The following is a 27,897-nucleotide window of genomic DNA, read 5'->3' as shown; positions in this document are numbered from 1 at the left end:
TGCCTGTGTTCTCGGTGTCATTGCCAAGAAATAATTGTCAAATCTATTGTCCTGAAGCTTTTCTCCTATGTTTTCTTTTAAGGGTTTTATAGTGTTAGCTCTTATGTTTAGATCGTTGATCCATTTTGAACTAATTTTTGTTTATGGTGTAAGTTAAGGATCCAGCTTTATTCTTTTTTTTTTTTTCTGACACAGAGTCTTGCTCTGTCATCCAGGCTGGAGTGCAGTGGCGCCATCTCTGCTCACTGCAAGCTCTGCCTCCCGGGTTCATGCCATTCTCCTGCCTCAGCTCCCAAGTAGTTGGGACTACAGGTGCCCGCCACCACGCCCGGCTAATTTTTTATATTTTTAGTAGAGACGGGGTTTCACTGTGTTAGCCAGGATAGTCTCGATCTCCTGACCTTGTGATCTGCCTGCCTCGGCTTCCCAAAGTGCTGGGATTACAGGCGTGAGCCATTGTGCCCAGCCTAGTTTCATTCATTTACTAATACATGTGGATATCCAATTTTCCCAGCATCATTTGTTCAAAAGACTGTCCTTTCTACCATTGAACGGTGTTGACACCCGTGTCGAAAATCATTTGACCATATGCGCAAAGGTTTATTTGGGGGCTTTCTAATCTGTTTCCCTGTGTGTGTGTCTGGCATAAATGCTAGGCCCACACTGTTTGGATTACTCTCTCTCTTTAATAACTTTTGAAACCAGGAAGTATGACACTTCCAACTGTTGTTCTTTTTCAAGATTGTTTTGGCTCTTCAAGGTTCCTTCGAGAATCCATATAAATTTTAGAATAAAATTCTCTATTTCTGGGAAAAAAAACCATTGGGATTTTGATAAAGATTGCGTTCAATCTGTAGGTTACTTGGGTAGTATTGATGTTCTAAACAGTATTAGGTCTTCCAATTCATGAACATAGGTTGTCTTTCCATTTATTTCTGTCTTCTTTAATTTCTTTCAGCAACATTGTGTAGTTGTCAATGAACAAGTCTGTTGCCTCCTTGGTTAAGTTTATTTCTAGTATTTTATTCTTTTTGATGCTATTGTAAATGGAATTTTCTTATTTTACTTTTTGGCTTGTTCATTATTGAAGGGGTGGCCTGCCCCTCCACACCTGTGGGTGTTTCTCGTTAGGTGGAACAAGAGACTTGAGAAAAGAAATGAGACACAAAGTATAGAGAAAGAAAAAGTGGGCCCAGGGGACCTGCGCTCAGCATACAGGGGACCCAGGCTAGCACCGGTCTCTGAGTTCCCTCAATATTTATTGATCATTATCTTTACCATCTCGGAAAAGGGGAAGTAGCAGGGTAATAGGATCATAGTAGGGAGAAGGTCAGCAGTAAGACATATGAATAAAGATCTCTGTGACATGAATAAGTTGAAGGAAAAGTGCTGTGCCTTGATATGCATATGAAAACATCTCCATAAACCTTTTTAGTGCATAAAGAACAGCATTGCCGCTAGCAAGTCCCACCTTCAGCCCTAAGGAGGTTTTCTCCCATCTCAATGAATAGAGCATACAATCGGGTTTTACACGGAGATGTTCCATTTCCCAGGGACGGGCAGGAGACAGATGCTTTTCTCTATCTCAACTGCCAAGAGGCCTTCTTTCCTTTTATACTAATCCTCCTCAGCACAGACCCTTCATGGGTGTCAGGCTGGGGGACGATCAGGTCTTTCCTTCCCACGAGGCCGTATTTCAGACTATCACATGGGGAGAAACCTTGGACAATACCTAGCTTTCCTAGGCAGCGATCCCTGTGACCTTCGACCTTTGACAGTGTATGTGTCCCTGGGTACTTGAGATTAAGAGAATGGTGATGACTTTTCACAAGCATACGGCCTTCAGGCACTAGTTTAACAAAGCACCCCCTGCACAGCCCCAAATCCATTAAACCTTGAGTCACCACAGCACATGTCTCTTGCAAGGACAGGGTTGGGGGTAAGGTCCCAGATTAACAGCATCTCAAATACAGAACAAAATGGAGTCTCTTATGTCTATTTCTTTCTATATAGACACAGTAATAGTCTGATCTCTCTTTCTTTTCCCCACATATTATTAGTGTATAGAAATACTAGTGATTTTTGTGTGCTGATTTTGTATCCTACAACTTCACTGAATTCACTTATGAATTATTATGAAATATTCATAAACAAATTATTTATTATGAATATTTATGAATTCAGTGTTGTATTTATATGTGTGTGTGTTTGTGTGTGTGTGTAATCTTTAGGGCTTTCTACATATAAAAATCATGTTGTCCAACAATAGAGGTAGTTTTACTTCTGGAATATATTGAATGCCTTTCACTTCTTTTTCTTTTCTAACTGCTCTGGCTAGGACTTCCAGTTCTATTTCAAATTGAAGTGGTGAGGGTGGGCATCTTTATCTTGTTCCTGGTCTTAGAAGAAAAGTCTTAGTCTTTCACCATGGAGAATTATGTTAGCTATGGACTTTTCATATATGGCCTTTATTATGTTGATGTAGTTTCCTTCTATTACTAGTTTTTTGTTTTTTTGTGTTTTTTTTTTAGTGTTTTTGTCATGGAAAGAGTGTTAAATTTTGCCAAGTGCTTTTTCTCCATCAGTCAAGATAGTCATCTGGTTTTTCCTTTTCATTCTGTTAATGTGTTATATTACACAGATTGATTTTCATGTTGAACCATCCCTGCATTCCAGGAATAAATCCCACTTGGTCATGGTATATAATCCTTTTAATAAGCTGTTGAATTCTGTTTACTAATAGTTTGTTGAAGATTTTTGCATCAGTATTCATTAGGGATGTTGGTCTATACTTTTCTTCTAACGTCTTTGTCTGGTTTTAGTGAAAGGGTAATGCTGGTCTCTCACTTTGCCTTTTGAGTCTCAGCTTCTCCAGCTGTAATATGGAGATGATAGTAGAACTCCCTGTAAAGGGCTGTTTTGCAGATTAAATGAGGGAATGAATACAAAGTGCTTTGGTAAGGCCCAGTTCACAGGAAGTTCTCAAAATATGTTAGCTGCTAATATAATAAAAACAGAACAGCAGTTAATCTCATAATGAGACAGCTCAGCAGAGTGGAGCTTATACATTCAGCCTATGTTAGCAGCAGAGCTTTCTACCAACATCAGTTTTTTGTAGTTATCTAAATACAGAAGGGAGTAATATTATCAGGCAGTTCTCAGAAACTCTCCCTTGGCCTAACACGAGGCAGAGGCTTGTCCCATTTTGTGGTATCATCCAAAATTTCCTGCTGGCTTTAATTTCTTTTCTTTTCTTTTCTTTTTTTTTGAGACGGAGTCTTGCTCTGTCTCCCAGGCTGGAGTGCAGTGGCATGATCTCCACTCACTGCAAGCTCCACTTCCCGGGTTCACACCATTCTCCTGCCTCAGCCTCCTTTGTAGCTGGGACTACAGGCACCCGCCACCGCACCTGGCTAATTTTTTTTTTTATGTATTTTTAGTAGAGACAGGGTTTCACCGTGTTAGCCACGATGGTCTCGATCTCCTGACCTCGTGATCCGCCTGTCTCGGCCTCCCAAAGTGCTGGGTTTACAGGCATGAGCCACTGAGCCCGGCCTGGCTTTGATTTCTTAATCACAGCTTGACAGCTTTTGAGGAGCTGAAAGTAATGGGATTTGGGAAGAGAAGAACAAAATGCAACACATAGAATTTATCTCTTTGATGAGTTATTGAGAGTTCATAGGCTGGGTACAGTGGCTCACACCTGTAATCCCAGCACTTTTGGAGGCTGAGGCGGGTGGATCACTTGAGGTCCGGAGTTTGAGACCAGCCTGGCTAACATAGTGAAACCCTGTCTCTACTAAAAATACAAAATTAGCTGAGTGTGGTGGCACGCCCCTGTAATCCCAGCTACTTAGGAGGCTGAGGCAGGAGAATCGCTTGAACCTGGGAGTAGAGGTTGCAGTGAGGCAGGATTGCATCACTGCACTCCAGCCTGGGTGACAGAGCAAGACTCCGTCTCAAAAAAAAAAAAAAAAAAAGAGAGAAAGAGTTCTTAGAACTCAAAGAAATGTGGTCAATAGGAATGGAGATGAAGATGATGTGAGTACCATTTCCCAAAGAGCTAATATGTTTTCATGTTTATTTAATAAACTTTATTTGTTTGTTTGTTTGTTTTGAGACTGGGTCTCGCTCTGTTGCCCAGGCTGGAGTGTGGTGCTGCCATCATGGCTCACTGATGAGCCTCAACTTCCTGTGAGTTGAAGCCTCAACTTCCTGTGCCAAAGCAATCCTCCCACCTCAACCTCCCAAGTAGTTAAGACCACAGGTGTGCACCACCACAGCTGGCTAATTTTTTTTATTTTTGTAGAGATAGGGTCTCCCTATGTTGCCCAGGCTGATCTTGAACTCCTGGGTTCAAGCCTCCTGTCTCGGCCTCGCAAAGTGCTGGCATTTCAGGCATGAGCCAACGTGCCTGGCCTAGACTTTTTTTTTTTTTTTTTTTTAGCAGTTATAGGTTCACAGAAAGTTGAGCAGATAGTACAGAGTTCCCACATATAACAACCCCTCCCCCACCACACTCACACATAAAAAAACACACAGTTTCCCCATCATTAACATCTTCCTTACCATGATACATTTGTTGCAATTGATGAATCATTATTCATGTGCCATTATTAACTCAAGCCCAGAGTTTACATTAGGATTCATTCTTCACATTATAACGTTCTATGGGTTTTGACATAGGCATAATGTCAGGTATTCACCAATACAGAATCATACAGAATAGTTGCACTGCCCTAAAGTTCCCCTATGCCTTACCTGCTCAACACAGCCCCCCCACCTTCCCACGAACCCTGGCAACCACAAGTCTTTCTATAGTTTTATCTCTTTAAAAGTTTCATGTAGTTGAAATCTTACAATATGTAGCCCTTTTAGATTAGCTTTTTTCACTAAGCAATATGCATTTAAAGTTCCTCGGTATCTTTTTGTGACTTGAGAGCTCACTTCTTTTTATCATTGACTAATGTTTCATTGTATGTATATACCAGTTTGTTTATCCATTTACCTTCTGAAGAACATTTTGGTTGCTTCCAGTTTTTGGCAATTATGAATAAAGATGCTATAAACATGTATCCAAAATAAATGAGTCTTAAAACCCAACAATAAGAAAACAGCCCAAATTAAAGATGGACAAAAGATCTGAACAGATACTTTGCCAAAGAAGATATACAGATGGCAAATAAGCATATGAAAAGATTTTAAACATCATATTTCACTTGGTAATTACAAATAAAAGAATATAGCTCCCCATTTATTTTTTTCTTTAGCCTCTTGATGCAATGGATTGCATTAATTGATTTTCAAACACCAAATCAGTTCTCAAATACCTGGAATAAATCCAATCCAATGGTTGTGGTGTATAATTATTTTTATACAGTGTTGGATTATATTCGCTAATATTTTGTTGAAGACTTTGCATCTATGTATGTGAGAGAGATTGGCTTGTAGTTTTTCTTCCTTGTAATTTCTTTATCTTGATTGAGTATTCAGGTGATATTGGCTTCCCAGAATAAGTTAGGAAGTATTCCCCCTGCTTCTATTTTCTAGAAGAGATTGTAGGGAGCTGGTATCATTTCTTCCTTAAATTTTTGATAGAATTCACCAGGGAACCCATCTGGGCCTGGTGCTTTCTGTTTTAGAAGGTTACTAACTATTGATTCAAATTCTTTAATAGATAAGGGCCCAGATCATCTATTCCTCTTTGTATGAGTTTGGGTAGGTTGTGTCTTTCAAGAAATTGGTTCATTTCATCTAAGTTATCAAATTTGTGGACAGAGAGCTGTTTATAATATTCCTTTATATATCATTATAAATAATATATAAAACAATAATATAATTAATATATAAATTATAAATATAAGTATATAATAAATATTTTATATATTATAAATATATAAATATTAATATATGTTATAGAAATATTTATATAAAATGTTTTATAGCATATAAATATGAACATAAAATATGTTTTCATAAATATTCTATTATATTTATCCATGGGATCAGCTGCGATGGCCTCTCTTTCATGTCTGATATCCATAATTTGGGTCTCTCTCTTTTTTTTTCTTGGTTACCTACTAGAGATTTGTCAGTTCTATTGATCTTTCCAAAGAACCAATTTTTGTTTTCTGTGATTCTCTCTATTGTCTTCAATTTCATTCATTTCTGATCTAATTTTTTTTTCAGTTCTTCTGTCTGTGTTAGGCTTATATTGCTCTTCTTCCTCTAGTCTCCTAAGGTAGACACTTTGATTATTGATTTCAGATCTTTCTTCTTTTCTTATGTATGCATTCAAGGTTATAAATTTCCCTGTAAGCACTGCTTTCACTGCTTCCCACAAATTTTAAGTCGTATTTTCATTTTCATTTAGTTAAGATATTTTTAATTTCTCCTGAGAGGTCTTCCTTCACTGTGTGTTATTTAGAAATGTGTTGTTTAATCTCCAAATGTTTTGGGATTTTCCACCTATCTTTCTGTTACTGATTTCAAGTTTACTTCCATTGTGGTCTGAGAGCATACTCTACATGATTTCTGTTCTTTTAAATTCATTGAGGTGTGTTTTATGGCTCAGAATGTGGTATGCTTAGTGAGTGTTCCATGTCAGTCCAAGAAGAACGTGCACCTTGTTGTTGTTGGGTTAAGGGTTCCATAAATATCCATGAGATCTTGTCGATTGATGGTAGTGTTCAGTTTAACTATGTCTTTACTAATTTTCTGCCTGCTGGCTCTGCCATTTACTGACAGAGGATTGTGGAAGTTTCAGCTATCATATTGGGCTTATCTATTTTTCTTTGCAGTTCTATCCATTTTTGCCTTGTGTATTTTGGCACTCTGTTGTTAGGTGCATACACATCAAGAATTGTTATGTCTTTTTGGAGAATTGCCCCTTTACCATTATTTGTGGCTCTCTTGTTTTTTTGTTTGTTTGTTTGTTTGTTTTTGTTTTTGAGTTTTGCTCATGTCACCCAGGCTGGAGTGTAATGGCGTTGTCTCGGCTCACTGCAACCTCCACCTACTGGGTTCAAGCGATTCTCCTTCTGCAGCCTCCTAAGTAGCTGGGATTAGAAGTATGTGCCACCACACCCGGCTAATTTTTGTATTTTTAGTAGAGATGGGGTTTCCCGATGTTGGCCAGGCTAGTCTCACACTCCTGACCTCAGGGGATCTGCTCGCCTGGGCCTCCCAAAGTGCTAGGATTACAGGCACAAGCCACCGCACCTGGCCTAATGCTTCTCTTTATCCCCAGTTTTTCTTGTTCTGAAATCTGCCTTGGCCGCAGTTAGTATGGCTGCTTCAGCTTTCTTTTGTGTTTTCATCTTTTGGGTGGTAAAGTGTTTGGCAAAAATCTGGAAAGCGGATAACCGCACAGACATTTGAATCAGGCAAACCTGAGTACAAGCCAGGTGACTTGTCAAGCTGGGTGACTTTGGGTAAATTCATTCTGTACCTCAGTTTCCCTAGCTACCAAATGGGAAACTATCTCTAGATTGTTGTGAAGATGAAATAGGACAATGTAATAAAACACTAAGCAATTTCCTGGCTTGTAATGTGTAAGTAGTATGTTTTATTGTTACTCTAGTATACATATTCATATATTCTATTATTAATATAAGCTCTTGATTGTTATATGATGGAACTTTAGATGTCTAAGTGCAAGTACTTTTACATAAAAACTGGACAGGGCACCCTGAGAAGATAAACTTAGAAAGTAATTGCGAAGTCTCAAGTGGCATGGATGTCTGGTTGACAGTGCCCTTAAAAGATGAAGACTTTGGCCAGGCACGATGGCTCATGCCTGTAATCCCAGCACTTTACGAGGCCAAGGAGTGCGGATCACGAGGTCAGGAGTTTGAGACCAGCCTAGCCAATATGGTGAAACTCCGTCTCTACTAAAAGTACAAAAATTAGCTGGGCGTGGTGGTGCACGCCTGTAGTCCCAGCTACTCCGGAGGCTGAGGCAGAAGAATTCCTTGTACCTAGGAGGCGGAGGTTGCAGTGAGCCGAGATCGTGACACTGCACTCCAGCCTGGTTGACAAAATGAGACTCTGTCTCAAAAAAAAAAAAAAAAAGACGAAGACTTCAGTGTGCCCTGCAGCTCACAGCTGGATCATTTCCCTTCATCCCTCCGGGGTCTTAGGGCCAGGGGAACATGCAGTCACCTGCTTTGTGCTGAGCTTTGCTCAGACCTTATGAAAGTAAAATTACAGAGGATCTTCTGTCCCTGGCCATCAGTTCGCATACGCACTGGCTGGGGCCCCTTTCCTTTGGGGAAACATGGTCTCACCAAGCACCCCCCCCACCTTTTTTTTTTTTTTGAGAGGGAGTCTTGCTCTGTCACCCAGGCTGGAGTGCAGTGGTGTGATCTCAGCTCACTGCAAGCTCTGGTTCCCGGGTTCATGCCATTCTCCTTCCTCAGCCTCCCAAGTAGCTGGGACTACAGGCGCCCGCCATCAAGCCTGGCTAATTTTTTGTATTTTTTAGTAGAGACGGGGTTTCACCATGTTAGCAAGGATGGTCTCCATCTCCTGACCTCGTGATCCGCCCGCCTCGGCCTCCCAAAGTGCTGGGATTACAGGTGTGAGCCACCGCGCCCGGCCCCAAGCCCCCTTTTGAAAAGCAGGTCATCTGTGGTTAGGCAAATCCTGAATCGCTTTTAAGAAGCAATGGAAATAACTAATCACATGGGAAATGTTTATTGTACATCAAGTTTTTTAAAAAGGTAGTTATAAAACTATGTAGGTGTGATTAATTTTGTTTTAAAAAAATTAAAAGAACGTAAGCATAGAAAAAAACGTGGAAGGATGTGAACCTCAATGTTAACCATGACTGCTGAGTATAATTAACGGTAATGGCTTCTTTAGTGCTTTTTTCTATTTCTTGTTTGGGCCATCCTGTCCTGGTACTGAGTGCCACCGTAAGTACCCATGTAGAGTTAGGGAAATAGAAAATGGCCAATTCCTTGACCATTTTCAATTTTAGTAAAATTAAAAAAAAAAAAATAAAAACAAACAAAAAGAAAAGAAAATGGCCAATTCCCTGGTCCCATATTTGCCCAATAAGACTCTCCCAAGATCCCTTTGCCTTTGTGTTGTCTGATTTCCCCACCCAACAACTTAGGTACCTGTCCCCAGGTCTGGTGTCAGACAGAGCACATATCCCAGCTCCTTCATGCACTAGCTGTGTGGCCTTGCACAATTGCTTAACCTCTCTGATCTTCAGCATCCTCCTTTTAAAATGAGGATTGTCATGATGATCTGGCAGCAGCAACACAGGTAAAACACTCAGCTCGAAACATTAAGGGCCGTGTCATTTTTGTTTTCACGGCTACGACTGTCCTCCTTCTCCATTGCAGTCTCCTGACATCGACAACCACCATGCACTCATCGAATATAACGAGGCGGAGTGCAGCTTTGTTCTCCAGGACTTCAATTCCCGCAACGGCACGTTTGTCAACGAGTGCCACATTCAGAACGTGGCTGTGAAGCTCATCCCTGGAGACATCCTGAGATTTGGGTCTGCAGGGCTGACCTATGAACTGGTCATTGAAAACCCACCTCCGGTGAGTCTGGGCCACTGGGGGATAGAGGGGCCGTGTCACCTTCGTGCAGCCCGGCACTCAGATGCAGCCGCAGGGTGGCGCTCATCCGCAGCGGTGCCACTGTGATTCCAGGCTGCACACAGTCGGTAGCGACAGAATTGACTCTGTGGAGTTCTGAGTCATTCTGGCGGGTCCCAGGAAGGAGAGAATCTTAGTACCCTCTTCTGGGCATTTCTTGGAGTTGCATCTTGGCTCACATGGAACCAGAGTTTTCCAAAAATGTCCACCTTCCTGAGAGGAGGCAGAAAACAAGGTGTGTTTTTGAAAATGCAGAGATGGATTTCATTTTTAGGCAGATCAGCGCTCTGCTCCTTCCTAGCTCTGTGACCTGGGCCAGACTTCTTCATATGCCCAGGTCTCTGCCTTCTTAACGGCACATGGCATCGAGAGAATGTCTGTAGAGCCTGAAACTCAGTGTCCAGGTAGACGCTCAACACGTGAGCACCTGAAAAGCCAAGTCTGTGAAGTCGGAGCCAGCGTTACCCTAAACATGTCTGATTATAAGAATTTGAGGGCCAGACGCGGTGGCTCACGCCTGTAATCCCAGCACTTTGGGAGGCCGAGGCAGGCGGATCACGAGGTCAGGAGATCGAGACCATCCAGGCGAACACGGTGAAACCCCGTCTCTACTAAAAATACAAAAAAATTAGCCGGGCGTGGTGGTGGGCGCCTGTAGTCCCAGCTTCTGGGGAGGCTAAGGCAGGAGAATGGCGTAAACCAGGAAGGCAACGGAGCTCGCAGTGAGAGGAGATTGCGCCACTGTACTCCAGCCTGGGAGACAGAGCGAGACTCCATCTCAAAAAAAAAAAAAAAAAAAAAATTTGAGGGGGACTGTTCAGTAAAATTACAGGTTCCCAGGGCCCCTTCATGGGAAATTCTAATTTCGTGACTTGCCAGTGGGGGAGGAAGAGGACACACAATACCTGTATTTCTTTTTTTTCATACAGAGATATTTATTGAAGTATTATTTGTAGTGGCATAACATTTTAAACCTAAATGCCCATCAAAAGGGGCATTGTTTAATAAAATATAAGGGATTCATTCTTATGTGGATAACTATGCTGCTTTTTTTAAAATGCAGCTTTATTGAGGTATAGTTGACATACAATAAAACTGTGCATGTCCAAAGCACATCATTTGCTAGGTTTGGGCACGTGGATATACCTGTGAAGCCATCACCACAACCAAGGCAGTGAGTGCACTCGTCACACTACAGGGTTCCTCATGAACTTAGCATTTGTTTGATTCCTTGTTTTCAACAGGTTTATAGAAGTATAATTTATGCAGCATAAACCCCGCCCATTTTAAGCATACAGTTCAACACATTTTAGTGTATTTACAGAGGGGTGCAGCCATCAGCACAAGCCACTTTCAGAACATTGCCATCACCACGTCCTAGAAAGAAACCTGTGAGATACTTGACGTTTTGTGTTGGTTTGTGCAATTTTAAAAAATTTATTATTATACTTTAAGCTCTAGGGTACACGTGCACAATGTGCAGGTTTGTTACATATGGATACATGTGCCATGTTGGTGTGCTGCAGCCGTTAAGTCATCATTTACATTAGGTATATCTCCTAATGCTGTCCTTCCCCCTACCCCTACCACACAATAGGCCCAGTGTCCAAGTCCACCCTGTGTCCAAGTGTTCTCATTGTTCAATTTCCACCGATGAGTGAGAACATGCGGTGTGTGGTTTTCTGTCCTTGAGATAGTTTGCTCAGAATGATGGTTTCCAGCTTCATTCATGTCCCTACAAAGGACATGAACTCATCCTTTTTTATGGCTGCATAGTATTCTATGGTGTATATGTGCCACATTTTCTTAATCCAGTTGATCATTGATGGACATTTGGCTTGGTTCCAAGTCTTTGCTATTGTGAATAGTGCCACGATAAACATACATGTGCATGTGTCTTTATAGCAGCATGATTTATAATCCTTTGGGTATATACCCAGTAATGGGATTGCTGGGTAAGATGGTATTTCTAGTTCTAGATCCTTGAGGAATCGCCATACTGTCTTCCACAATGGTTGAAGTAGTTTACAGTCCCACCAACAGTGTAAAAGCATTCCTATTTCTCCACATCCTCTCCAGCACCTGTTGTCTCCTGACTTTTTAATGATCACCATTCTAACTGGTGTGAGATGGTATCTCATTGTGGTTTTGATTTGCATTTCTCTGATGGCCAGTGATGATGAGCATTTTTTCATGTGTCTGTTGGTTGCATAAATGTCTTCTTTTGAGAAGTGTCTGTTCATATCCTTTGCCCACTTTTTGATGGGGTTGTTTGATTTTTTCTTGTAAATTTGTTTAAGTTCTTTGTAGATTCTGTATATTAGCCCTTTGTCAGATGGGTAGATGGTAAAAATCTTTTCCCATTCTATAGGTTGCCTATTCACTCTGATGGTAGTTTCTTTTGCTGTGCAGAAGCTCTTTAGTTTAATTAGATCCCATTTGTCAATTTTGGCTTTTGTTGCCATTGCTTTTGGTGTTTTAGTCATGAAGACCTTGCCCATGCCTATGGCCTGAATGGTATTGCCTAGGTTTTCTTCTAGGGTTTTTATGGTTTTAGGTCTAACATTTAAGTCTTTAATCCATCTTGAATTAATTTTTGTATCAGGTGTAAGGAAGGGATCCAGTTTCAGCTTTCTACATATGGCTAGCCAGTTTTCCCAGCACCATTTATTAAACAGGGAATCCTTTCCCCATTTCTTGTTTTTGTCAAGCTTGTCAAAGATCAGATGGTTGTAGATGTGTGGTATTATTTCCGGGGGCTCTATTCTGCTCCATTGGTCTATATCTCTGTTTTGGTACCAGTACCATGCTGTTTTTGTTGCTGTAGCCTTGTAGTGTAGTTTGAAGTCAGGTAGTGTGATGCCTCCAGCTTTGTTCTTTTGGTTTACGATTGTCTTGGCAATGCGGGCTCTTTTTTGGTTTCATGTGAACTTTAGTTTTTTCCAATTCTGTGAAGAAAGTCATTGGTAGCCTGATGGGGATGGCATTGAATCTATAAATTACCTTGGGCAGTATGGCCATTTTCACAATATTGATTCTTCCTATCCATGAACATGGAATGTTCTTCCATTTGTTTGTGTCCTTTTTATTTCGTTGAGCAGTGGTTTGTAGTTCTCCTTGAAGAGGTCCTTCACATCCCTTGAAAGTTGGATTCCTGGGTATTTTATTCTCTTTGAAGCAATTGTGAATGGGAGTTCACTTATGATTTGGCTCTCTGTTTGTTATTGGTGTATAGGAATGCTTGTGATTTTTGCACATTGATTTTGTATCCTGAGACTTTGCTGAAATTGCTTATCAGCTTAAGGAGATTTTGGGCTAAGACGATGGGGTTTTCTAAATATACAATCATATCATCTGCAAACAGGGACAATTTGACTTCCTCTTTTCCTAATTGAATACCCTTTATTTCTTTCTCTTGTCTGATTGCCCTGGCCCGAACTTCCAACACTATGTTGAATAGGAGTGGTGAGAGAGGGCATCCCTGTCTTGTGCCAGTTTTCAAAGGGAATGCTTCCAGTTTTTGCCCATTCAGTATGATATTGGCTGTGGGTTTGTCATAAATAGCTCTTATTATTTTGAGATACATCCCATCAATATCTAGTTTATTGAGAGTTTTTAGCATGAAGGGCTGTTGAATTTTGTCGAAGGCCTTTTCTGCATCTATTGAGATCATCATGTGGTTTTTGTCTTTGGTTCTGTTTATATGATGCATTATGTTTATTGATTTGCATATGTTGAACCAGCCTTGCATCCCAGGGATGAAGCCAACTTGATTGTGGTGGATAAGCTTTTTGATGTGCTGCTGGATTCAGTTTGCCAGTATTTTATTGAGGATTTTTGCATCGATGTTCATCAGGGATATTGGTCTAAAATTCTCTTTTTTTGTTGTGTCTCTGCCAGGCTTTGGTATCAGCATGATGTTGGCCTCATAAAATGAATTAGAGAGGATTTCCTCTTTTTCTATTGATTGGAATAGTTTCAGAAGGAATGGTACCAGCTCCTCTTTGTGCCTCTGGTAGAGTTTGGCTGTGAATCCATCTGGTCCTGGACTTTTTTTGATTGGTAGGCTATTAAGTATTGCCTCAATTTCAGAGCCTGTTATTGGTCTATTCAGGGATTCAACTTCTTCCTGGTTTAGTCTTGGGAGGGTGTGTGTGTCCAGGAATTTATCCATTTCTTCTCGATTTTCTAGTTTATTTGTGTAGAGGTGTTTATAGTATTCTCTGATGTCAGTTTGTATTTCTGTGGGATCGGTAGTGATATCCCTTTTGTCATATTTTATTGCATCTATTTGATTCTTCTCTCTTTTCTTCTTTATTAGTCTTGCTAGTGGTCTATTAATTTTGTTGATCTTTTCAACAAAAACCAGCTGCTGGACTCATTGATTATTGAAGGGTTTTTTTTGTGTCTCTGTCTCCTTCAATTCTGCTCTGATCTTAGTTATTTCTTGCCTTTTGCTATCTTTTGAATGTGTTTGCTCTTGCTTCTCTAGTTCTTTTAATTGTGATGTTAGGGTGTCAATTTTAGATCTTTCTTGCTTTCTCTTGTGGGCATTTAGTGCTATAAATTTCCCTCTACACACTGCTTTAAATGTGTCCCAGAGATTCTGGTATGTTGTGAATTTGTTCTCATTGGTTTCAAAGAACATCTTTATTTCTGCCTTCATTTTATTATGTACCCAGTAGTCATTCAGGAGCAGGTTGTTCAGTTTCCATGTAGGTGAGTGGTTTTGAGTGAGTTTCTCAATCCTGAGTTCTAGTTTGATTGTGCTGTGGTCTGAGAGACAGTTTGTTATAATTTCTGTTCTTTTACATTTGCTAAGGAGTGCTTTACTTCCAACTATGTCGTCAATTTTGGAATAAATGTGATGTGGTGCTGAGAAGAATGTATATTCTGTTGATTTGGGGTGGAGAGTTCTATAGATGTCTATTAGGTCTGCTTGGTGCAGAGCTGGGTTCAATTCCTGGATATCCTTGTAAACTTTCTGTCTTGTTGATCTGTCTAATGCTGACAGTGGGGTGTTAAAGTGTCTATTATTGTGTGGGAGTCTAAGTCTCTTCATAGGTCTCTCAGGACTTGCTTTATGAATCTGGGTGCTCCTGTATTAGGTGCATATATATTTAGGATAGTTAACTCTTTTTGCTGAATTGATCCCTTTACCATTATGTAATGGCCTTCTTTGTCTCTTTTGATCTTTTTTGGTTTAAAGTCTGTTTCATCAGAGACTAGGATTGCAACCCTTGCTTTTTTTTGTTTTCCATTTGCTTGGTAGATTTTTCTCCATCCCTTTATTTTGAGCCCGTGTGTGTCTCTGCATGTGAAATGGGTCTCCTGAATACAGCACACTGATGGGTCTTGACTCTTTATTCAATTTGCCAGTCTGTGTCTTTTAATTGGGGCATTTAGCCCATTTACATTTAAGGTTAATATTGTTATGTGTGAAGTTGATCCTGTCATTATGATGTTAGCTTGTTATTTTGTTTGTTAGTTGATGCAGTTTCTTTATAGCATCGATGGTCTTTACAATTTGGCATGTTTTTGCAGTGGCTGGTACAGGTTGTTCCTTTCCATGTTTAGTTCTTCCTTCAGGAGCTCTTGTAAGGCAGGCCTGGTGGTGACAAAATCTCTCAGCATTTGTTTGTCTGTAAAGGATTTTATTTCTCCTTCACTTATGAAGCTTAGTTTGGCTGGATATGACATTCTGGGTTGAAAATTCTTTTCTTTAAGAATGTTGAATATTGGCCCCCACTCTCTTCTGGCTTGTAGAGTTTCTGCGGAGAGATCTGCTGTTAGTCTGATGGGCTTGCCTTTGTGGGTAACCCGACCTTTCTCTCTGGTTGCCCTTAACATTTTTTTCCTTCATTTCAACTTTGGTGAATCTGACAATTATGTGTCTTGGAGTTGCTCTTCTCAAGGAGTATCTTTGTGGTGTTCTCTGTATTTCCTGAATGTGAATGTTGGCCTGCCTCGCTAGACTGGAAGTTCCTGAAGAGTGTTTTCCAACTTGGTTTCATTCTCCCCTTCACTTTCAGGTACACCAGTCAGATGTAGATTTGTTCTTTTCACATAGTCCCATATTTCTTGGAGGCTTTGTTTGTTTCTTTTTATTCTTTTTTCTCTAAACTTCTCTTCTCACTTCATTTCATTCATTTGATCTTCAATCACTGATACCCTTTCTTCCACTTGATCAAATTGGCTACTGAAGCTTGTGCATGCATCACGTAGTTCTTGTGCCATGGTTTTCAGCTCCATCAGGTAATTTAAGGACTTCTCCGCACTGTTTATGTTTATTCTAGTTAGCCATTCGTCTAATCTTTTTTCAAGGTTTTTAGCTTCTTTGCAACGGGTTCGAACATCCTCCTTTAGCTCGGATAAGTTTGTTATTACCTATGAATCATCTGATCGTCTGAAGCCGCCTTCTCTCAACTTGTCAAAGTCATTCTCCATCCAGCTTTGTTCCATTGCTGGCGAGGAGCTGTGTTCCTTTGAAGGAGAAGAGGTGCTCTGATATTTAGAATTTTCAGCTTTTCTGCTCTGGTTTCTCCCTGTCTTTGTGGTTTTATCTACCTTTGGTCTTTGATGATGGTGATATACAGATGGGTTATTGGTGTGGATGTCATTTCTGTGTGTTAGTTTTCCTTCTAACAGTCAGGATTCTCAGCTGCAGATCTGTTGGAGTTTGCTGGAGGTCCACTCTAGACCCTATTTGCCTGGGTATCATCAGCGGAGGCTGCAGAACAGCAAATATTGCATAACGGCAAATGTTGCTGCCTGATCCTTCCTCTGGAAGCTTTGTCTCAGAGGGACACCCAGCTGTATGAAGTGTCAGTCGGCCCTTACTGGGAGGTGTCTCCCAGTTAGGCTACTCGGGGGTCAGGGACCCACTTGAGGAGGCAGTCTGTCTATTCTCAGATCTCAAACTCCATGCTGGGAGAAGCACTACTCTCTTCAAAGCTGTCAGACAGGGACGTTTATGTCTGCAAAAGTTTCTGCTGTCTTTTGTTCAGCTATGCCCTGCCCCCAGAGGTAGAGTCTACAGAGGCAGGCAGGCCTCCTTGAGCTGTGGTGGGCTGCATCCAGTTTGAGCTTCCCAGCTGCTTTGTTTACCTACTCAAGCCTCAGCAATGGCAGACGCCCCTCCCCCAGCCTTGCTGCCACCTTGCAGTTCGATCTCAGACTGCTGTGCTAGCAGTGAGCGAGGCTCCATGGGCGTGAGACCCTCCGAGCCAGGCACAGGATATAATCTCCTGGTGTGCCATTTGCTAAGGCTGTTGGAAAAGCACAGTATTAGGGTGGGAGTGTCCCGATTTTCCAGGTACTGTCTGTCATGGCTTCCCTTTGCTGGGAAAGGGAATTCCCTGACCCCTTGCACTTGCTGGGTGAGGCAATGCCCCGCCCTGCTCCGTGGGCTGCACTCACTGTCTGACAAGCCCCAGTAAGATGAACCCAGTACCTCAGTTGGAAATGCAGAAATCACCCGTCTTCTGTGTCGCTCATGCTGGGAGCTGCAGACAGGAGCTGTTCCTATTTGGCCATCTTGGAACCTCCCCACAATTTTCAAAGGCATGCTAATTCAGTGCAACTTTTTATATTTTAAATTGTGGTAAAATACACGTAACATGAAATTCACCATATTCACCATTTCTAAGGTACAGTTCAGTGTTGAGTGCATTCATATTGTGGTACTGCTGCCACACCATCAATCCACAGAACTCTTTTCATTTTGCAAAACTGAAACTCTGTCCCTATTAAACAACAGCACACTGTCTCCCTGTTGCCCCCTCATTCCAGTCTCTGTGCATCTGACTACTCTGGGTACCTTGTATAAATGAAATAATACAATATTTGTCCTTTTGTGTCTGGCTGGTTTCACTTAGCACCAAGTCCTCAAGGTTCATCCATGCTGTAGCATGCATCAGACTGTCCTTCCTTTTGAAAGCTGAAGAACACTCCCTTGTATGGTAGACCACATTTTGCTTATCCATTCTTCCATGGGTAGACATGTGGGCTCCTTCCACCTTTTGCCTATTGCAAATGATGCAGCTGTGAGCCTAAGTGTACAAATGTGGGGAGGGGTATTTTGTTTTAATCACATAAGTGTGTCACCCAGTGGTAAAGACGTCCAACCCTGACTATTGAAGGAGCAAGAGAATGTATTGTAAAAGATTCTGTTTTGGCCAGGTACAGTGGCTCCCACCTGTAATCCCAGCACTTTGGGAGGTGGAGCTGGGCAGATTGCCTGAGCTTAGGAGTTTGTGACCAGCCTGGGCAACACGGTGAAATCCCGTCTCTGCTAAAATACAAAAAAAATTAGCCAGGCATGGTGGCATGTGCCTGTGTAGTCCCGGCTACTCTGGAGGCTGAGGCAGGAGAACTGCTTGAACCTGGGAGGTGGAGGTTGCTGTGAGCTGAGATCATGCCACTGCACTCCAGCCTGGGTGACAGAGCGAGACTCTGCCTCAAAAAAAAATTCTGTTTTTTATAATAGTTTCTATTTTGTTAATGAATGAGATCGGTAGAGTTATTATAATGGAATGATGAGGAGGAACAGGAGGGACACTGTGCTAAGGCATTTACCTACTTTCCCCTATTTAATGCAACAGCCTATGGATTGGGCTCTCTCATGATCCCCATTTTATAGACAAGGAACCTGAAACTCGGGGAGGTAAAGTAATTTGCCCAGGATCAGCTGTGAATTAAAACTCTGTTTCCACTTGCAGGTACAATTGGGAGAAAACCATTGAGTCAGCTGCTAGCTACAGCAGTATCATCAACTGGTTTTCAAAGACAACAAAGCACACTTTTACAGTCACTTGACTGTACATGAATTTTTAAAATTCTTATTTCTTTTTTTTTTCTTTTTTGAGACGGAGTCTCGCTCTGTCGCCCAGGCTGGAGTGCAGTGGCCGGATCTCAGCTCACTGCAAGCTCCGCCTCCCGAGTTTACGCCATTCTCCTGCCTCAGCCTCCCGAGTAGCTGGGACTACAGGTGCCCGCCACCTTGCCCGGCTAGTTTTTTGTATTTTTTAGTAGAGACGGGGTTTCACCAGGTTAGCCAGGATGGTCTCGATCTCCTGACCTCGTAATCCACCCGTCTCGGCCTCCAAAAGTGCTGAGATTACAGGCTTGAGCCACCGCGCCCGGCCTAAATTCTTATTTTTACATGCAGTTGCCTCCTGCTTTATTAGCTAAGGGACTGTTGGCAGCCAGACAGATGCCCCCTGGCCCATGCCCAGGGCACCTCACAGCAGCCTGAGCCTTCCAGGGGACAGCCCGAGCCTCTGTCCCTGCCAGGTTTTCCTCAGAAGACCCCCCCACACACCTCCACCCCTATCCTCACAAAACTGCTCTCGGCTCCCTTTCAGAGCATTCTTAGATCGAGAGACATTCATGCAGGCTTCCTCTGAGCTCTTTGTGACAAAGGGTCCTCTGCAGGCCTGAGTGACAGCAGCCATGTGGACTGAGTTACTCCTTCCGATGGCTTCCCTTTCCATTTGCCCAATGACCTCGACCTGTGAGCTATAAAAAAGAAAAAAGGAGATAGTGAAGAGCATATCTCATCCAATCTCATCTCATTTTGGGGTCCAGTTTTTCTAAGAAATGTGTAGCTGTCTTGATTCCAGCATGCTCTTGTCTCTTATTGATTCTTTGAGTCCCTGGAGTAGGCGCTGCGTCTTCCCTGCGGTAGAGTTTTCAAGGACTGTTTCCTTTGGAAGAGGACTGTCCTAATATTGTAAGGCTTAGCTGTTCTTTTCCCAAGAAAGAGTTCCCAAACAGAAACATTTATTTCCGGCTTTGTGGTGGCCATAACCAAGAGAGAGGGATGTGACAGCCATTTCAATAGGGAATGGGAGGTAGAGGCAGAAGTTAGAGACCCAAATGTGTTTGTAGACATCACAGTGGCTAGCGTGGGTGCCCTGAAGTTCGGGTGAGTCTGCCCCGCACAGTTCTGCCCTGCTCTTGACCAGCTGTGGGATCATGCACAAGTTGCTTCACTTCTCAGAGCCTCAGTTCCCATTTCTGTAAAATTGGAATCCTAATAGTTCCTCCCATGTGGGGTTACTGTAGTATTAAACAGGTCATTGTTTGTAAATTGCTTAGCCCAACATCTGGCGCCTGTGATAGCAGGAAGATAAGAGGAGCACGCTAGCAACCACCTGCCTCCGCTGTGAGCCTTCCCACGGACAGAAAACCTCCCAAGACCTCCCAACTACCAGGTGGATGCCTTTGCAAATAACTTGCCCGTGGATGACATACAAGGTAGAAAAACAAAGAAACTCTTGTTGACAAAGTACATTGGCACCCACGATATGATCAGGAGTACACATTATATATCATAGCTCTTTTGCCAAAGTATAGCCTAGGGACCGGGCACGGTGGCTCATGCCTGTAATCTCAGCATTTTGGGAGGCCAAGGCAGAAGGATCACTTGAGACCAGGAGTTCGAGACCAGCCTGGCCAACATAGTGAAACCCCATGTCTACCAAAAACACAAAAAATTAGCCAGGTGTGGTGGCGCATACCTATAGTCCCAGCTACTTAGGAGGTTGAGGGACAAGAATTGCTTGAACCCGGGAGGCAGAGGTTGCAATGAGCGAAGATCATGCCACTGCCCTCCAGTCTGGGCAACAGAGTGAGACTCTGTCTCAAAAAAACAAAACAAAAAAAGTATAGCCTAGGGCCACAACCTTGCACAGCTCCAGTTACCATTCACAGTAGAGTTCATGAAGATGGCACCCCCTGGAGTTGTGTGAGGCATGACCTACAGGGCCATTGGTGATGCCCTGAAGCAACTGTTGAGTAGTAACATGGAGTCTCTGCCTAAGTGTCAGGCGTGTGACATCCAAGTCACAAAGTCAGATGTGCTTGCCACGTTGTGCCTGCCATTATGATGTTTGCTTGTTAGTTTCTTTAGTGCTTTATGATTTCCAGAAAAAGGAGCTGTGATGAGGGTTGTCCTATGAACAGTGGTGCCGTTCTTATAAAGCAGCTTGGTAAGGAAGGTTTCCTTGGTAAGGAAACCTACATTGGCCTGTTCTGCCCTGCTCCCATTCCAGCCAGAGCTTCCCACGTGACTTCTGGATACAGTCCTTTGTCCCTCTTGCAACCTCATGACATCCTGCCCAACCTAAAGATTGCCCATATGCCTGGCTACTCACTGCCTGAAAGGGGAAGCTCTTTGGGAGTGCAGTGAAGAACACAAAGGCTTTGCAGTACGATAGACTACAGTTCAAACTCCAATGGCAATATAGCCTTTCTGAGCCTCAGTTTCCAACTTTTGCCAGTCAGGAACACATTAGCCACAGGCTCCCTTTCCCCCTTCAGAATCTGCATACAGGTCTTTGGGACTATCCCATCATTGTATAAACTGAAGCCCAAAGAGGTTCTGCAATGTTCCCAGATTGCATAATCTATTACAGCCAGAACCAGGATTAAGTCTCCTGAGGCCTGGTCTGGGAGTCCTTCCCAACAGCTCAGAGGACCTCGGTAACCTGAGAGCTCAGGCAAGTTCCTCATTGCAATCCTGCCAGCCTGCCACTTTACATGCTCATGGGGGACGATATATCATGTGAGTAGAAATGAAAGCTACCAATGATAGAAGAAAATGCAGTTTCAGATAGGGCCTTCCTTATTCACCTCCACCATCTTTTCACCAGGGATGTTGCTGATGTTCCTGGACAAACTCCATTCCCCCCTTTCAGTTTCTTTTTTGATGGTGATGATAATGTCTGGTGGCTAATGTTTAATGAGCATTTATTATACATACCAGGAAGTGTTCTAAGTACTTAATATATATGATCTCATTCAGTTCTCACAAAGTAAGAAGTATCTGTTGTCATCTCCATTTTACAGGTGAAGCACAAAAAGTGACACATTTTTCGGGGTTAGAGATGGTATGAGGCAGAGGAGGTAGCTGAACCAATTCTGCTTAATTCTAAATTCCATGTTCTTAACCAGAGGTGGGCAGACTACATCCCATGGGCCAAATTGAGACCATCTCCTGTTTTTATAAATAAAGTTTTATTGTAACACCTCCATGCCCATTCATTTTGGTATTGCCCGTGTTTGCTTTTCTGCTCCAATGGCAGAGTTGAGTGGACAGAGATCATATGGCACACAAAGCCAAAAATATTTACTGTCTGGCTCTCTAAGCAAAAGTTTACCAACCTCTGCTCATAACACTATGCTCTACTGCCTCTTTCATTTACCCAGTGTCTGAAAGAAAGGCTAGCTGGGGACAGGAGAAAGAACGAATGCCCCCACTCTCTGCTAGGAACTGCGCTGGTTAAGTTTACTTAGTTAACTGAGGAACAGGAAAAAGGGAAAATAGGCTTTGAACAGTCTTCATTACTTCTTTTTTTTTTTTTTTTTTTTTTTTGAGACAGAGTCTCACTCTGTTGCTTAGGCTGGAATGCAGTAGCACAATCTCGGTTCACAGCAACCTCTGCCTCCTGGGTTCAAACAATTCTCGTGCGTCAGCCTCTCAAGTAGCTGGGATTATAGGCGCCCACTACAATGCCTGGCTAATTTTTGTATTTTTAGTAGAGGAGTTTCTCTATGTTGGTCAGTCTGGTCTTGAACTCCTGACCTCAGGTGATTTGCCCACCGCGGCCTCCCAAAGTGCGGGAATTACCGGCCTTCATTACCTCTTTAAACTAGAACTTGGAGATATGTGGTTCTAAATATACACATACATGTATATGCATTTCCATATATAGTAATAATATATTGACACATCTGATAAATGTGCTTGATGTTAATATATAATATACACAACAGATGAATGTTTATAACTTTTACATGTTTCTTCAACTGGAAGTTTTCTTTTAAAACTTTGGAATGTTTTCCCTGGTATAACTTTTGAAACAGAAATTTGAGGTTTATAGTCCAAAAGCTGCTGTAGCTAGAGAACTGTTTATTTGTTCCAAATTTCTCCACCTAATGTTTCACTACCTGTGGTTGGTTCCTTGGTCTTGAATCACTTCTTCTCTGGGGCCACTGCTTTACTCTTACAAGTTTAAAGGTAAATTTGGTGCATGATTATAGCCTGGTGGGTTTTATTCAAACAAGTCAGAACCCGCATTAACACCTTTCATTCTGAGTACACAGTGATATTTGTGCTCGAGTGTCAATAAGCATATTGTCCAGAAAATTGTACTGTTTGCAAGTGTCAGAAACCCATCTCAGACTAGCCTAAGCAAAAGAAGAAGTAGTTGAAGTTATTTTGCTTGTAACTGAAAAGGCCAGAAGCCCCAGCTTCAGGCCTGGCTAGATCCAGGTGCTCAAGGGATGCTCAGGAATCTGTCTCTTGGGGTTACCTTTCTTGGCTTTGGAGCCCCCCTCCCTCCGTCTCTATAACGGGGAGCTTCTTCCTTCTGTCTTCTTCCTTCTTTCTTGCCTGTTAAACTCTCTGATCCTTAAAACAAAACAAAACAAAACAAAAAACAACAAAAAAAAAGGGAATCTGTCTCTTTCATCTTTGTGAGCTTCACAATCTCAAGCAGATTGGTTCCCCACCTGTAATGACGTGGCTGCTGGCAACCCCAGCACCTTCCAAACTCAGCGGTTCTAGGAAAAGAGCAAGCTTCTTCATTGGCTTGGCTTGGATCACATGACTATCCCCGAACCAATCACTGAGGCCAGAGACATGGAATGCTCTGACTGGTCAGGCCTGGGACATACACCCTGCCCCGGAGTGCAGGGGATGAGCCCCGCCAGAATTAATAGAATTGTGGGAGGGAGGGGTGTCTCCCCCACACCTATGCAGGAGATGAATGCAATGTAGGGAGGAAAAAAAGAAAGCCCATGGCAAGAAAGCATTCCTCCTGCCTAAGCTGAGCCTCCATAATGAGATTCCAGGCTAGGAGCTTGGGGAAAGAAAATGATGAATAATCCATTCTCTATCAGGAAAGTTCCAGGCCGGTCTCCAGAAGTAGGGTGGCTTGTTTTTCTCCTCTGTGTATGATGAGAAGGACACAGAGTTGGGGGTTTAGTCATTAATCCCAGGCAAGGTGGCAGTTCCCATCTTCATGGGACCTTTAAGTACTCCCCGTTCTTGAGAAGGTTGTGGCTTTGCCTGTAACAGGCGGAGTAACTGCGGATTGAACAAAGAACCAGAGAGCGTGGCACACTTCAGACGAAACGTCTGGCTAGCCAAGCTTTGTCATCTCCCAGCCCGATCATGTAGTATTTACCTCTACACCATGCTGTTACAGCTCCTTGGAGGGACCTGCTGATGTGATGAAAAATCCTGAGACCAGGTTTTTTATATCAAAGGACATTTTCCAAAGCCCGTGAAGTGGAGGGCACAGGGCAGCAGACAGCCTCGGGCACAATGTCCTCGGCAAAAACACAGACAGGATCCTGAAGTTTGCTTCGTCCTCAGATGTCTACAGTGTGCAGACAGCATAGGGGACTGCAGGGAAGAGCGCAGGCGGAAGCCTTAGCATCCTGGTGAAACAGAACACGGACCAGCCCAAAGCCCCAGGGATCAACCGTGGCTGCTTCCTGCAGGTCACACTCTTCCCAAACCGCAGCCACATCGCCGCTTTTCCTAAGTTAGTTGATCATGCATTGGTTCATTCACTCAATCTGGCAAGACTGAGCTCCAGCAGGTCGAGTCTAGGGGTAGAAAAGGCAGTTTGCAAAAATCTAAGTTTTTTCTCCTTAGATTCTCTTTCCCATTTTATGGACTGACCAGGAAATGAATTCGAACTTAAAGGAAAAGGAAAACTTTAAGCTAGAAGGTCTACAAAAGTGGAAAGTAAGATGGGCCAGAATGCACTGAGGTGTCCCCTAACCCACCTGGCCAAACTCCAGATGAATGGCCTTTTTGAATAGCTCAAAGGGACCTACTTCTTTAAGCTCTAAAACGTGTAAGCAGTATATAACTTGGCTGTTCTGTGTTCTAACATGTATAATCCCGATTTGTGGAATGGAAAATCCTGGACATAATTGATCCTTTTCTTGGGGACTTAGAGTTATTGCCCCATTTTGAATCCTGGCGCCCCCCCCGCCCCCAACCAGGGGCTGTTGAGATGGAGAAGGCTGTCTTCCCAGGCCCCACATAGCACTCTCTGTTGCCTTGGGTCTCTTATGTCTGCGTTTTAGGGTCTGGCAGTCAATTCCTGCTCTGCTGGGATCAGTGTGCCTCCTTCCCTGCTTCCTTCTTGCCCCTTCCCGTCCTTGTAATTGTGTAGTTATTAGTGTAAAATTGAGTAAGATCAGAGGAAGTAGAGGCTGAAAGTAGACCTAGAGGACACCCTGTATGAATAAGAGACATTAGTAGTTCCATGTAGATTTTGTACTTTTTTTTTTCTGGTAACTCAAAGGTCTCTTAAAAGAGTTTTTGTTTGTTTGCTTGTTTTTGTTTTGTTTTGTTTTTAATTAAATAAGCTGGCCAGGCATGGTGGCTCACACCTGTAATTCCAGCACTTTTGGAGGCCAAGGTGGGTGGATCACTTGAGGCCAGGAGTTCGATACCAGACCTACCAACATGGCAAAACCCCATCTCTACTAAAAATACAAAAAAATTAGCCAGTTGTGGTGGCGCATGACTGTAATCCCAGCGCCTCGGGAGGCTGAGTCATAAGAATCGCTTGAACCCAGGAGACGGAGTTTGCAGTGAGCTAAAATCGCGCCACTGCACTCCAGCCTGGGTGGCAGAGCGAGACACTGTCTCAAAAAAAGTAAATAAATAAATAACCTTTTTATTTTGGAATAATGTTAGATTCACAGAAGAGCTGTGACGATTGTACAGAGGGTTCCTGTCTACCGCCTCCCAGTTTCCCCGTGGTTAACATCTGACATGACCATAGTACCCTTTACAAAACCAAAAAAAGAAAAATCAACATTGGCACATTATTATTAATATCAGCCAAACTTCAGGATCCATGATGCATTCCAGGGCACCATGTTCTTTTGTTGATCATATCTCCTGGTCTGTGACAATTTCTCAGTCTTTCCTTGATTTCCATGGCCTTGACTGTCCTGAGACTACTGGCCAGGTATCCCAGAGAATGTCCCCCGGTCTGGATTCATCTGATGTTTTCCTCTGGTTAGAGTGGGGTCCCAGCTTTCGGAAAGCTTGCCACAAAGGTAAAGTGTCCCTATCGTCTCATCATTTCAGGGGCACTGATAGCCACCTGGCATCCCTCTAATGTTCACTTCACAGGGTTGAGAGGATATTGGCCAGGTTTCTCCACAGTCAACTTACTGCTTCCTTGTCCACAAATCTGTTATTTGGTAGCAAGTCACTAAGCATAGCCCACCCTCAAAGGAGAGGGGAGGCCGAGTGCAGTGGCTCACACCTGTAATCCCAGCATTTTGGGAGGATGAGATGGGCCGATCACAAGGTCAAGAGATGGAGACCATCCTGGCCAACATGGTGAAACCCCGTCTCTATTAAAAATACAAAAATTAGCTGGGTATGGTGGCACACAACCGTAGTCCCAGCTACTCGGGACGCTGAGGCAGGAGAATTGCTTGAACCTGGGAGGTGGAGGTTGCAGTGAGCCAAGATCATGGAACTGCACTCCAGCCTGGTGACAGAGCCAGATTCCATCTCAAAAAAAAAAAAAAAAAAAAAAAGGAGGGGAGGGAGCGGGCATTGATTAAGACTCAGCTCGGCAGGGCGTGGTGGCTCATGCCTGTAATCCCGGCACTTTGGGAGACCAAGGCAGGCGGATCATGAGGTCAGGAGATCGAGACCATCCTGGCTAACATGGTGAAACCCCGTCTCTACTAAAATTACAAAAAATTAGCCGGGCATGGTGGAGGGCACCTGTAGTCCCAGCTACTCGGGAGGCTGAGGCAGGAGAATGGCGTGAACCCAGGAGGCAGAGCTTGCAGTGAGCGGAGATCGCGCCACTGCACTCCAGCCTGCCTGGGAGACAGAGCGAGACTCCGTCTCAAAAAAAAAAAAAAAGACTCAGCTCCACCTCCTGGATGGGGATTACCTATGTGTGTTACATTCTTCTATAAGGAAGTGTCTCTTCTCTGCCATTGAATTATGTACTCATGCATGTATTTATATCCGTATGGACTGCTGTGTATTTATTTGATTCTCTGTGCTGTAATCCACCATGATGTTACTGATTTTGCAGCTCATATTGTTCTAGCCTTGCCCACTGGAGCTCTTTTGGGTTGGTTGTCCAGCCCTCTAACCGGGCCTGCACTTTCTGTTTTTGAACACTTACTCACTTTCTGCTGTTAAAGATGCCCCGGGCTCATAGTGCATTTTCCCTATCCCAGCCCCAGAATCAGCTGAAAGTTTTTTTAACTTTGGCTCTGTTCACCAGTTGTTCAATTCAGTTCGGTCAGCAGGCACCTACAGTGTGGGCCGGGCTCTTCACTGGGCACTGGGCCCAGCCAGTGCTATGCTGGTGAGTGTCTGAAAAAGTAAAGTATGCAGGTATAGCATAAAGCTTACTGACACAAAGAACGTGTAGCATATTCTTTATAAATAATAACAAAATATGCAAGACTATTGCAAATTTATCGTAAATTCCATAGAGCCATTGATTCTTACAGAGGTCTTTATTGATTTTTGCCAAACTCTTGTATCCCTTGCCAACTTACGGTAGCAATTGATGAATGAGTAAGTTTCCAACCGGAATACTGGTGGATATATTAGTTTACCTTCATGAGTAAGATGAAAGTGAAATAAGAAAGATTTGTGTTGGAACCTCACATATTCATTAATGACATGAGCATCTTCTTCGCTATCAGATAATAGTTTCTGGCCGGGCGCGGTGGCTCAAGCCTGTAATCTCAGCACTTTGGGAGGCCGAGACGGGCAGATCACGAGGTCAGGAGATCGAGACCATCCTGGCTAACACGGTGAAACCCCGTCTCTACTAAAAAAATGCAAAAAACTAGCCGGGCGAGGTGGCGGGCGCCTGTAGTCCCAGCTACTTCGGAGGCTGAGGCAGGAGAATGGCGTGAACCAGGAAGCGGAACTTGCAGTGAGCTAAGATCGGGCCACTGCATTCCAGCCTGGGTGACAGAGCAAGACTCCGTCTCAACAACAACAACAAAAAAATAGTTTCTGAATACCGGAAGAAACTACTGGATAATAGTTTTTGAATATCAGAAGAAAATTTCCTCCGTATTTTTTGTGCTACTCACAGTGATGGCTATAGACACAGAACACTTTTAAATCTCATCTGTATTATTAATATTTTATCCAACACTTTCCTAAGATAGACAAGCAACAAAACAAAAAAAATCAATCCCTGATTTATAGCATTTCCTGATTTCTGTGATGTAAACACTC

The 27,897-nt window shown here is 42.9% G+C and overlaps 1 protein-coding gene across 1 annotated transcript in view; it reads left to right on the top strand.

The window, feature by feature from the left end:
* Positions 1-27,897, top strand: part of FHAD1 (forkhead associated phosphopeptide binding domain 1) — a 157,330-nt gene that overhangs the window by 17,170 nt on the left and 112,263 nt on the right. The window contains exon 3 of the mRNA XM_026448299.1: positions 9,357-9,563. Coding sequence (XP_026304084.1) covers positions 9,357-9,563 — 207 coding nt within the window. The remainder of the gene's footprint in view (positions 1-9,356; positions 9,564-27,897) is intronic.

The sequence above is a fragment of the Piliocolobus tephrosceles genome, chromosome 1, assembly GCF_002776525.5.
Source record: "Piliocolobus tephrosceles isolate RC106 chromosome 1, ASM277652v3, whole genome shotgun sequence".
Classification (NCBI taxonomy): domain Eukaryota; kingdom Metazoa; phylum Chordata; class Mammalia; order Primates; family Cercopithecidae; genus Piliocolobus; species Piliocolobus tephrosceles.
This window is presented reverse-complemented; position numbering and strand designations above follow the sequence as displayed.